This window comes from Pristiophorus japonicus, chromosome 5 (assembly GCF_044704955.1).
Source record: "Pristiophorus japonicus isolate sPriJap1 chromosome 5, sPriJap1.hap1, whole genome shotgun sequence".
Lineage (NCBI taxonomy): Eukaryota > Metazoa > Chordata > Chondrichthyes > Pristiophoridae > Pristiophorus > Pristiophorus japonicus.
This window is the reverse complement of record NC_091981.1, coordinates 179,425,339-179,438,527: the sequence shown is the minus strand read 5'-3', so window position 1 is coordinate 179,438,527 and position 13,189 is coordinate 179,425,339. Positions and strand designations below refer to the sequence as shown.

Genomic DNA, 13,189 nt, shown 5'->3' with positions numbered 1-13,189 from the left:
AAGTCCCACTCACCCATCAACCCTGTGCTTGATGACCTATGTTATGTATGCAATAAAGGTTTAAACTGTGTACTGTTTAACTAAGCAAGGTACAACCTTGGCTCTGCTTTATTTATGCCCAAAGTGTCTGACTCACAAAATGGCTGGCTTTTTATACCAGTGCAGCACTATGTGCATGCTGCTCAGTGACCTCCAACAATGACACCATCTGGTGGCTACAAACAGCATGTACACACATGACAACCTACATTGGCTTCTGGTTAAGCAACGTCTCGATTTTAAAATTCTCCTTATTTTCAAATCCCTCCATGGCCTCACCTCTCCCTATATCTGCAATCTCCACCTCCTGATATCTGTGCACCTCTAATTCTGCCCTCTTGAGCATCCCTGATTATAATCGCTCAACCATTGGTGACTGTGCCTTCTGTTGCCTAGGCCCCAAGCTCTGGAACTCCCTGCCTAAACTTCTCTGCCTCTCTATCCTCCTTAAAACATACCTCCTTTACCAAGCTTTTGGTCACCTGTGCCGCTCCATGTCAATTTTTAAAAATCTCATAATACTCCTGTGAAGCGCCTTGGGATGTTTCACTACGTTAAAGGCGCTATATAAATACAAGTTGTTGTTCCAGACACACTATATATATGCCGCAAACGCTCAGCAGGTCAGGCAGCCGCTGTGAAGAGAAAAACAGAGTTAACGTTTCAGGCCGGTGACCTTTCGTTAGAACAGCGGGGCTTAATTCAAGTGTCTAGTGATATAATGAGAATATAAAATCAAACCAATGCAGGCGTAATCCAAACCCGCTGGCGAGAAATGTTAAAATAATGGGCTCCGTTTGGCAGGGAGAGAAAAACCGACAATCTCACTGGAGTCAAGTCCCTAGAAAGAAGCGGCGGCTCAGCCCCTGGAGGAAGCTATTCGCACTGCTTGGATTTGATGCTGCGAGGATTATAAATTCCAATGCAGCACCAAACTTGTTTCAAAAAGCGCTTGAGATCTCCGGGTTCATTTCAAACTTTTGCAGAACTTATTTCCAAGTACGGAGTGTTGCTGTTCCCACTCTGAAACGCGACAGCCGGGAGCAGAACGGAGCCCCAAATAGTGTGTATCTCAATTGCCCGAGTATTAACCTGCGAAGAGTTGACGTGATATTTAGCAACTTGAATATCCCTAAAATAACCTTCCCTGGGATGAATACTGACAGCCTGCTGTCACTTCATCAGCTGCTTCACGCTGTGCCGCAGATTTTGAAATGCACTGGTTGTCGGCGGCGCTGCCCGCCAAGGATGCCGGGAGTTGTAGTTCCCGTTCGCCGCCCCGCCCCTTCCTCTCGGCACTGGAGCGAGACCGGAGAACTACAACTCCCGGCATGCCCCGCCGGCCGCCCCTCCGTTACCAGGCAAAAGCTAACATGGCGGAGGAGGAGACGGCGGCGGTGTCGGCGGGCAAACCTCCACCTCTGCTCATGAGGTCGTCGAGTGTCAGCCTCATCAGTGACTGTGTCCAACAAGGGGTGCAGCAGCTACTGCCGCTCAAGTTCGATAAGAACATCAAGCAGGCGTTTTACAACACGGGCGCGCTGATATTCGTGGCCATCTCCTGTGGCGCGGCCGTGCTGGTTTACTTTATCCTGGAGGCGTTTCTGCGGCCGCTGCTGTGGGCCGTGCTCTGTGGCACCTTCCTGCACCCCTTCAAGACCACCCTTACTAACCTGGTGAGGAAATGGCTGGGCAGCCTCCAGGATTCTCGCACGCCCATCGTTTTGGGCACCCTCATGTTGCCCATCTCCTTCGTCAACCACGGGGTGGAGATGTTGGGTAACCAGGTGCTGTTGAAGCGCAAACTGTTGCTTCTGATGGCCATGGGCGCGCCCGCCCTCTACCTCCTCTACTACTTCAGCACCTGGGTCGGACTGCAGCTGCTACTCACCTACATTGGACAGTTTATCTCCTTAGCACTGGAGTATTTCAATACGTTGTGGGTAAGTTGGAAAAAGTCTGATTTCCTCTTTAAAATTGGGAAATGCTACATGGGATACCGGGGATTCCTGTACTCTGATGACCAAGGAATGGCCGTTTGTGCAAACTGCATGTTCTGTAGTTGTGTTTGATTGTTTGAAATTAGAAGGCAAAGAGAGGTTATGAAAAAATATTGGTAAGTAAAATAAAGGAAAACTTAAAGGTGTTTTATAAATACATAAAGAGCAAGAGGATAAGGAAGAAAGGAAAGAAAGAGCACAGCCTATTAGAGACCAAAAAGGTAACCTGTAATGAGGTGGAAGACTTGGGTATGGTTCTTTAATGAATATTTTGCAACTGTCTTCAGAAAAGAGAGGGATGATGCAGACATTGTAATTAAGGAGGAGGAGTGTGAAATATTAGATGAGATAAACATAGTGAAAGAGGAAGTATTAAGGGGTTTTGCATCTTTGAAAGTAGATAAATCACCAGGCCTGAATTAAATGTATCAAGAGAAGCAAGGGAAGAAATAGCAGAGGCTCTGACCATCATTTTTCAATCCTCTCTGGCTACAGGTGTGGTGCAGGAGGACTGCTAATGTACTGTTGTTCAGAAAGGAATAGACTGAGTAATTACAGGCCAGTCAGCCTAACCTTGATGGTGTTTACAAGTTCTAAGAGACGGTATTAATTGTCATTTAGATTAATCAAGGACAGTCAGCATGGATTTGTTAAGAGAAGGTCGATTTAATTTTTTGAGGAGGTAACAAGAAGGCTTGAATCGGGTAGCGCATTTGATGTCTACATGGATTTTAGCAAGGCTTTTGATCAGGTCCCACATGGTAGACTGGTCAGAAAAGTAAAAGCCCATGGGATCCAAGGGAAAGTGGCAAGTTGGATTCAAAGTTGGCTCAGTGGCAGGAAACAAAGGGTAATGTTTGTTGTTTTTGTGACTGGAAGGCTGTTTTTAGTGGGGTTCTGCAGGGCTCAGTACTCAGTCCCTTGCTTTTTGTGCTATATGTCAATGATTTAGACTTCAGTGTAGGGGACATGATTAAGAAGTTTGCAGATGATACAAAAATTGGCGGTGTGGTTGATAGCGAGGAAGAAAGCTGTTGACTGCAGGAAGATATCAATGGATTGGTCAAGTGGGCAGAAAAATGACACATGGAATTCAATCTGGAGAAATGTGAGGTACTGCATTTGGAGGGCTAGCAAGGGAATATACAATAAATGATAGGATACTGAGAAGTGTAGAAAAAAAGAGGGACATTGGAGTGCACCTATTTCCTGAGCAAAGAGATCAATTACCAAGCAGGACATAGAAACAAGGTGCAGGAGCAGGCCATTCGGCTCTTCGAGCTTGCACTGCCATTCAATATGACCATGGCTGATCATGCAACTTCAGTACCCCACTCCCGCCTTCTGTCCATACCCCCTGATCCCCTTAGCCGTAAGGGCCACATCTAACTCCCTCTTGAATATATCCAACGAACTGGACTCAACAACTTTCTGTGGTACAGAATTCCACAGGTTCACCACTCTCTGGGTGAAAAAGTTTCTCCTCATCTCGGTCCTTTATGGCTTACCCTTTATCCTTAGACTGTGACCCCTGGTTCTGGACTTCCCCAACATCGGGAACATTCTTCCTGCATCTAACCTGTCCAGTCCCATCATAATTTTATACGTTTCTGTGAGATCCCCTCTTATTCTTCTAAATTCCAGTGAGTATAAGCCTCGATGATCCAGTCTGTCTTCATATGTCAGTCCTGCCATCCCGGGAATTAGTCTGGTGAACCTTTGCTGCACTCCCTCAATAACCAGCATGACCTTCCGCAGATTAGGAGACCAAAACTGCACACAATACTCAAGGTGTGGTCTCACCAAGGCTCTGTACAACTGCAGTAAGACCTCCCTGCTCCTATACGCAAATCCTCTCGCTATGAAGGCCAGCATGCCATTGCTTTCTTTACTGCCTGCTGTACCTGCATGCCTACCTTCAGTGACTGATGTACCATGACACCCAGGTCTTGTTGCACCTCCCCTTTTACCAGTCTGTCACCATTCAGATAATCTACCTTCCTGTTTTTGCCACCAAGTGAATAACCTCACATTTATCCACATTATCATGCATTTGCCCATTCACATAACCTGTCCAAGTCACCCTGCAGCCTCTTCGCATCCTCCTCACAGCTCACACTGCCGCCCGGCTTAGTGTCATCTGCCAACTTGGAGATATTACATTCAATTCCTTCGTCTGAATCATTAATGTATATTGTAAATAGCTGGGGTCCCAGCACTGAACCTTGCGGCACCTCACTAGTCACTGCCTGCCATTCTGAAAAGGACCCGTTTATTCCCATTCTTTGCTTCCTGTCTGCCAACCAGTTCTCTATCCACGTCAATACATTACCCCCAATCCCATGTGCCTTAATTTTTCACACTAATCTCTTGTGTGGGACCTTATCAAAAGCTTTTGAAGGTCCAAATACATCGCATCCACTGGTTCTCCCTTATCCACTCTACCAGTTATATCCTTAAAAAATTCTAGAAGATTTGTCAAGCATGATTTCCCTTTCATAAATCCATGCTGACTTGGACCGATCCTGTCACTGTTTTCCAAATGCGCTGCTATTACATCTTTAATAATTGATTTCAACATTTCCCCACCACCGATGTTAGGCTAACCGGTCTATAATTCCCCGTTTTTACTCTTCCTCCTTTTTTAAAAAGTGAGGTTACATTAGCTATCCTTCAATCCATAGGTACTGATCCAGAGTCCATGGAATGTTGGAAAATGACCACCAATGCATCTACTATTTCTAGAGCCACTTCCTTAGTCTGCATCCCAGAGTACTTATCAGGCCCTGGGGATTTTTCGGCCTTCAGTCCCATCAGTTTCCCTGACACCATTTCCTGACTAATAACGATTTCCCTCAGTTCCTCCTTCTCGCTAGACCCTCGGTCCCCTAGTATTTTCGTGAGGTTATTTGTGTCTTCCTTAGTGAAGATAGAACCAAAGTATTTGATCAGTTGGTCTGCCATTTCCTTGTTCCCCATTATGAATTCACCTGATTCTGACTGCAAGGGACCTACATTAGTCTTCACTAATCTTTTTCTCTTCACATATCTATAGAAACTTTTGCAGTCAGTTTTTATGTTCCCAGCAAGCTTACTCTTATACTCTATTTCCCCCCTGCCAATTAAACTCCTAGTCGTCCTCTGCTGAATTCTAAATTTCTCAGTTCCTCAGTTTTGCTGCTTTTTCTTGTCAATCTATATGCCTCTTCCTTGGATTTAACACTATCCCTAATTTCCCTTGTTAGCTACGGTTGAGCCACCTTTCCTGTTTTATTTTTACGCCAGACAGGGATGTACACTGGTTGTAATTCATCCATGTGATCTTTAAATGTCTGCCATTGCCTATCCACCGTCAACCCTTTAAGTATCATTTGCCAGTCTATCTTAGCCAAATCACTTCTCATACCATTGAAGTTTCCTTTCTTTAAGTTCAGGACCCTAGTCTCTGAATTAATTGTGTCGCTCTATATCTTAATAAAGAATTCTACCATATTATGGTCACTCTTCCCCAAGGGGCCAAGCACGACCAGATTGTTAATTAATCCCCTCTCGTTACACAAGACCCAGTCTAGGATGGCCTGCTCTCTAGTTGGTTCCTCGACATATTGGTCGAGAAAACCATCCCTTATACACTCCAGGAAATCCTCCTCCACAGTATTGCTACCAGTTGGTTAGCCCAATCAATTTGTAGGTTAAAGTCACCCATGATAACTGCTGTACCCTTATTGCACGCGTCCCTAATTTCCTGTTTGACAGCCTACTGCTGTTTGGTGGTCTGTACACAACTCCCACTAACGTTTTCTGCCCTTTGGTGTTTCGCAGTTCCACCCATATAGATTCCACATCATCCAAGCTTATGTCCTTCCATACTATTGTGTTAACCTCCTCTTTAACCATTAACGCTATCCCACCTCATTTTCCTTCCTGAATATAGACTACCCCTGGATGTTGAATTTCCAGCCTTGGTTACCCTGGAGCCATGTCTCTGTAATCCCAATTACATCATATCTGTTAACAGCTATCTGCACAGTTAATTCGTCCACCTTATTATGAATGCTCCTCGCATTGAGACTCAGAGCCTTCAAGCTTGTTTTTTTAACACTCTTTGTCCTTTTAGAATTATGTTGTAATGTGGCCCTTTTTGATTTTTGCCCTTGATTTCTCTGCCCTCCACTCTTGCTTTTCTCCTTCCTATGTTTTGCTTCTTTTTTGCTTCTGCCCCCTTTTTACTTTCCTCTACCTCCCTGCATTGATTCCTATCCCCCTGCCATTTTAGTTTAACCCCTCCCCAACAGCACTAGCAAACACTCCGCCTAGGACATAGGTTCCGGTCCTGCCCAGGTGCAGACCGTCCGGTTTGTACTGGTCCCACCTCCCCCAGAACCGGTTCCAATGCCCCAGGAATTTGAATCCCTCCTCCTTGCACCATTCCTCAAGCCACCTATTCATCTGAACTATCCTGCAATTCCTATTCTGACTAGCATGTGGCACTTGTAGCAATCCTGAGATTACTATCTTTGAGGTCCTACTTTTTAATTTAACTCCTAGCTCCCTAAATTCAGCTTGAAGGACCTCAACCCGTTTTTTACTATATCGTTGGTACCTATATGCACCAAGACAGTTGGCTGTTCACCCTCCCCACTCCAGAATGTGCTGCAGTCTCTCTCAGACATCCTTGACCCTTGCACCAGGGAGACAATATACCATCCTGGAGTCTCGTTTGTGGCTGCAGAATCGCCTATCTGTTCCCCTTACAATAGAATCCCCTATCACGATAGTTCTCCCACTCTTTTTCCTGCCCTCCTGTGCAGCAGAGCCACCCATGGTGCCATGAACTTGGCTGCTGCTGCCTTCCCCTGATGAGTCATCTCCCCAACAGTACCCAAAACGGTGTATCTGTTTTGGAGGGAGATGACCGCAGGGGACCCCTGCACTACCTTCCTTCCACTGCTCTGCTGATGGTCACCCATTCCCTATCTGCCTGAGTAACCTTTACCTGCGGTGTGACCAACTCACTAAACGTGCTATTCACGACATCCTCAGCATCGCGGATACTCCAGAGTGAGTCCATGGGCAGCTCCAGTGTCGCAGTGCGGTCTGTCAGGAGCTGCAGCTGGACACACTTCCTGCACACATAGTAGTCAGGAACATTGGTAGCATCCCTGATTTCCCACATAGCACAGGAGGAGCATGACACGGGTCTGGGCTCTCCTGCCATGACTTAACCCTTAGATTAACTTCATTTGGCAACAATGCCAAAGGTTTCCTACTGATGAGAAAAGAAAAAGATCAAATACTCACCAACCCACCAGCCAATCACTTACCCGCTTGGCTGTGATGTCACACTTCGATTTCTTTTTACTTCCTTGTTTACCTTCTGTCCCTGAACCAGCACCAGCTAGCTCCTCGAACTCCTGCTGGCTGTTCCTGTGGCCGCTTCCCTTTTATGGGCCTCTGCAACTGCCGCTGGCTGCTCCAGAGTGAGGAGGCAGCGTGGTAGACTGCCTTTTATACCTGCTTGCCCAGGGTGTGCAGGTGACTCCTTGGTAGATAAGGTTGATAAGACATATGCAATACTTTCCTTTATTAGCCTAGGCATAGAATATAAGAGCAGGGAGGTTATGTTTGATCTGTATAAAATAGTAGTTCGGGCACAGTCGAGTACTGGTACAGTTCTGATCATCACACTACAGGAAAGCTGTGATTGCACTAGAGATGGTACAGAGGAGATTCATGAGGAGGTTGCCAGGATTGGAGAATTTCAGCTACGAGGAAAGATGGGATAGACTGGGGCTATTTTCTTAGGAATGGAAGAGGCTGAGGGGGCGACTTAATTGAGGTGTATAAAATTATGAGGGGCCTAGATAGAATGGATAAGAAGCACCTATGTCCTTAGCAGAGAGGTCAATAACCAAGCAGCATAGATTTTAAAGTAATTGGTCGAAGGATTAGAGGGGAGTTGAGAACATTTTTCACCCAGAGGGTGGTGGGGTCCTAGAACTTGCTGCCTGAAACGGGGGGTGGAGACAGAAACTCTCAACATATTTAAAAAATATTTGGATATGCACCTGGAAGTGCCATAACCTACAATGACTATGGACAAAAAGCTGGAAAGTGGGATTAGACTTCAACTAGCATGGACATGGTGGTCCGAATGGCCTCCTGTGCTGTAAATTTATGATTCTATACATTTGGGAATCAGGTTTGTGTAGGATTTCCCTCCAGTGATTAAATAAGTGGGATAGAGAAGACCCAACATGTTTGGTAGACCATGAGCTGAATGTTTTTTTTGTTCTGTAAGTAAAGCTCGTAGACGTAATGTTGCCCTAATCTTGGAATTATGCAATACATAGTGCAGACCAAATAAGTATAATTTTCAAATCTACCAAGAGAGTTAAAATCACAATTCAAACTTTACCGAGCATTTTCAGTCTTTGTCATTTGCACTGTTAGTGGATACATCAATTATGTGGCACAGAGTTACATAGGGCCCAAGTTTCCACACGATAAAAAACGGGCGCCCCTCCGAGCTGGGTGCCCGTTTTTCGTGCCTAAAACGGCGCCTAAAAAAAAAACTGGCAATTCTGGAGCGTTCTGCAGCTCCTTGTCTGCCTGGTGCGTCGCCCAGGGGGGCGGAGCCTACACTCGCGCCGATTTTGTAAGTGGGAGGGGGCGGGTACTATTTAAATTAGTTTTTTTTTCCTGCCGGCAACGCTGTGCGTGCGCGTTGGAGCGTTCGCGCATGCTCAGTGTGAAAAAAACATTGGCACTCGGCCATTTTTGTAGTTCTTTGTAGCTGTTTAATTTTTGAACATTTTTTAAATAAAAGCACATTAGCACTTGTAGCCTTCTCACTGTCTCCCCCCCCCCCCCCCCGCGGGAACGAAACGGCTGTTCCCTTCCCCCCCCCCCTCCGTGGGAACGAAACGGCTGTTCCCTTCCCCCCCCCTCCCCTCAGCGGGAACGAAGCGGCTGTTTAATTTCCCCCCTCCCCTCCCCTCCACGGGAACGAAACGGCTGTTCCCTTCCCCCCCCCCCTCCGTGGGAACGAAACGGCTGTTCCCTTCCCCCCCCCTCCCCTCAGCGGGAACGAAGCGGCTGTTTAATTTCCCCCCTCCCCTCCCCTCCACGGGAACGAAGCGACTGTTTAATTCCCCCCCCCCCCCCCCCCCCCCTCCGCGGGAACGAAGCGGCTGTTTAATTCCCCCCCCCCCCCCTCCGCGGGAACGAAGCGACTGTTTAATTCCCCCCCCCCCCCCCTCCGCGGGAACGAAGCGACTGTTTAATTCCCCCACCCCCCCCCTCCGCGGGAACGAAGCGGCTGTTTAATTCCCCCCCCCCCCCCCCTCCGCGGGAACGAAGCGACTGTTTAATTCCCCCCCCCCCCTCCGCGGGAACGAAGCGGCTGTTTAATTCCCCCCCCCCCCTCCGCGGGAACGAAGCGGCTGTTTAATTCCCCCCCCCCCCTCCACGGGAACGAAGCGGCTGTTTAATTCCCCCCCCCCCCCCTCCACGGGAACGAAGCGACTGTTTAATTCCCCCCCCCCCCCTCCGCGGGAACGAAGCGGCTGTTTAATTACCCCCCTCCCCTCCACGGGAACGAAGCGGCTGTTTAATTCCCCCCCCCCCCCCTCCGCGGGAACGAAGCGGCTGTTTAATTCCCCCCCCCCCCCCTCCGCGGGAACGAAGCGGCTGTTTAATTCCCCCCCCCCCCCTCCGCGGGAACGAAGCGACTGTTTAATTCCCCCCCCCCCCCCTCCGCGGGAACGAAGCGGCTGTTTAATTCCCCCCCCCCCCCCTCCGCGGGAACGAAGCGGCTGTTTAATTCCCCCCCCCCCCCCTCCGCGGGAACGAAGCGGCTGTTTAATTCCCCCCCCCCCCCTCCGCGGGAACGAAGCGGCTGTTTAATTTCCCCCCTCCCCTCCACAGGAACGAAGCGGCTGTTTAATTCCCCCCCCCCCCCCTCCACGGGAACGAAGCGGCTGTTTAATTCCCCCCCCCCCCCCCTCCACGGGAACGAAGCGGCTGTTTAATTCCCCCCCCCCCCCTCCACGGGAACGAAGCGGCTGTTTAATTTCCCCCCTCCCCTCCACAGGAACGAAGCGGCTGTTTAATTCCCCCCCCCCCTCCACGGGAACGAAGCGGCTGTTTAATTCCCCCCCCCTCCCCTCCGCGGGAACGAAGCGGCTGTTTAATTCCCCCCCCCCCCCGCCCCTCCACGGGAACGAAGCGGCTGTTTAATTCCCCCCCCTCCCCCCCACGGGAACGAAGCGGCTGTTTAATTCCCCCCCCCTCCCCTCCGCGGGAACGAAAAGGCTGTTCCCTCCCCCCCCCCCCCGCCCACCCCGCGGGAACGAACGACTGCAGCATTCTCCGTGCCTGAAGCACTTTCACACAGGTAGGAAGATGGTTTATTTAATCTTTTCTTTGCTTATAAATGTTTATTCAGGTTGGATTTATTTGTATAATATTTGTAGAAGTATAAATAAGGATTTATTGTACAATTTAATGAGTTCCCTTCCCCCCCCCCCACCTCGTTCTGGACGCCTAATTTGTAACCTGCGCCTGATTTTTTAATGTGTAGAACAGGTTTTTTCAGTTCTACAAAAATCTTCACTTGCTCCATTCTAAGTTAGTTTGGAGTACTTTTTCACTGTGGAAACTTTGAAATCAGGCGTCAGTGGCCGGACACGCCCCCTTTTGAAGAAAAAATTCTGTTCCAAAGTAGAACTGTTCTACCTGACTAGAACTGCAGAAAAAAAAATGTGGAGAATTGCGATTTCTAAGATAGTCCGTTCTCCACCAGTTGCTCCTAAAAATCAGGCGCAAATCATGTGGAAACTTGGGCCCATAGAATCTACAGCAGAGGAATGGACCATTTGGCCCTGGTGGTCTATACCAGTGTTTATATTCCTCCACAAGCCTCATGCTACTCTTAAAATTTTTCTTCCTATTCTACCTCTCCCAGTATTCCTCTATTCCCTTATCTCTCATGTATGCATCAAGCCTCCCCTTAATTGCATCAATACTATCTGTTTCAACCACTTCATGTGGCAGCGAGGTTCAAATCCAAAACCACATCTGTTACTGGCTATCTTGTAGTATGCACTCTTGTTCTGGACTCATCCACAAGTGGAAACAGTTTCTCCACAACCACCCTATCGAACCCTTTCATAATTTTAGTGCCCTCTATCAAGTCTTCTCTTAGTCTTCTCTTTTCCAGAGAAAAGAATCCCTGCCTGCTCAATCTTTTCTGACAGTTGCATCCTCTCAATTCTGGTTACATCCTACAGATGAGACTCGGATGGTTTGGTATTTGATCCCTTGCTTCTGCTGAAATCGTTTAGTTGAGGTGGAGATGCTACACTTGTTCTCGATGCTCCTGGACTAAGGAGGAAGAAAATCAGTCAACACTTCCTAATTTATTACATTTCGAATAACTCCACAAGACTGTATATGTTAAGCTCAAACTGTTGTGACCTTGGTCTCTTTATTGTAACTCCAGAGTGAGGAGGCAGCATGGGAGACTGCCTTTTATACCTGTTTGCCCAGGATGTGCAGGTGATCCTTGGGTCTCCCACAAGTGTGCCCCCTAGTGGCAAGTCTTACACATTGGTAATGTTTACATACATAACATAATTGTTATCCAGTCATGAACTGGTTTAGCTTTAGGAGCTTTGATCAGCTCTAGGATCCCTCAATCCTCTCATATAATCTGTTGACATTTCTTGTCATTACTAAGGCATGAAAAATGGCCAATAAATGACCAGAGGCTGTGAAACTGTCTGCCAGCAGAGATAACCATCTTCAGGAGAGGATAAAGAAAATTGATAAAATGATCATATTTACTTGTGTGCACAGAAATACTAAAACTCCCTTATGTGCTGCACATATGACATTGAAATAAAACTGAGGTAAAATAGGTTATTATAGATAACTGCTTTCACTTAACTGCTCATTTCAAAGACTTGTGCCAACTGCTTAGTATGATGTTTAAATTAGTCCGTAGCATGAATTATTTATTGAAGAAAAAGCTTACATAAATACTGTAGAGATTTACTGATTTCATGCTTTTAAATCAAATACTGTATCATAAAGTAAAAACTCTTTAAAGCCATGAGCCTGCCGCTTACAACTTCGTGTAATCTGTTCTCTGTATTCAGATTCTTTCAGGAGCTGGCCTAATTATACTGATAACTGCTCCAGTGTTCAACTTTTTTTGTGCATGTGAATTGACACTAATTTTTTAATATATAGGGTGGAATAAATTAGAAAGAATATTTTGGGATTCCTGTTGCAAGTCCTGTTGACTGTTTTATAGTGGAAACTGTCATGCCATTGAGGTACATCTCATTTATCTAGGCTCGAGTTGGAACTCTGCATTTAGAGATTGTGAGCAAGCAAGAATGTTATTTATCCCAGATTTCAAACATAATCTGACTTCTGTTTACCATTAAAAATGTGTTGTAATGAAAAGTCCTTTTCTGGTACTAGCTCCAGTAATAGTTGTGTGTTTTAATAATTTTACTCTTGCATTAAAAGAGTGACTTTTTCAATAACCTATTGCGTGCTACAGTGTCACAGGCCTTTGAAATTCGCTATCATAATCTTGGAAAGTTTGATTAATCCATAGGTTTACTAAGAATAACTGGAAAAAAAAAAGCATAAAGCATCTTAATCGAGCTATACACAAAGCTAAGCGATCCCACAGTCAACGGATCAGATCAAAGCTCTGCAGTCCTGCCACATCCAGTCGTGAATAGCGGTGGACAATTAACAACTAACGGGAGGAGGAGGCTCCATGACTACCCCCTTCCTCAATGATGGCGGAGCCCAGCACGCAAGTGCAAAAGGCAAGGCTGAAATGTTTGCAACCATTTTCAGCCAGAAGTGCCGAATGGATGATCCATTTTGGCTGCCTTCTGAGGTCCCCACCATCACACAAGCCAGTTTTCAGCCAATTGGATTCACGCTACGTGATATCAAGAAGCGGCTGAGTGCACTGGATGCAGCAAAGGCAATGGGCCCCAACAACATCCCAGCTGTCGTACTGAAGACGTGCTCTAGAACTAGCCGTGCCTCTAGCCAAGCTGTTCCTGTACAGCTACAACAATGGCATCTAACTGGCAAAGTGGAAAACTGCCTAGGTA

At 46.9% G+C, this 13,189-nt stretch overlaps 1 protein-coding gene across 4 annotated transcripts in view; it reads left to right on the top strand.

The window, feature by feature from the left end:
• Positions 1 to 1,392: 1,392 nt before the first annotated feature.
• tmem245 (transmembrane protein 245) overlaps positions 1,393 to 13,189 on the top strand; it is a 257,862-nt gene continuing 246,065 nt past the window's right edge. For all 4 annotated transcript variants that reach the window (XM_070881138.1, XM_070881139.1, XM_070881135.1 and 1 more), the window contains exon 1: positions 1,393 to 1,982. In XM_070881138.1, coding sequence (XP_070737239.1) covers positions 1,413 to 1,982 — 570 coding nt within the window. In that variant the 5' untranslated portion in view covers positions 1,393 to 1,412. The remainder of the gene's footprint in view (positions 1,983 to 13,189) is intronic.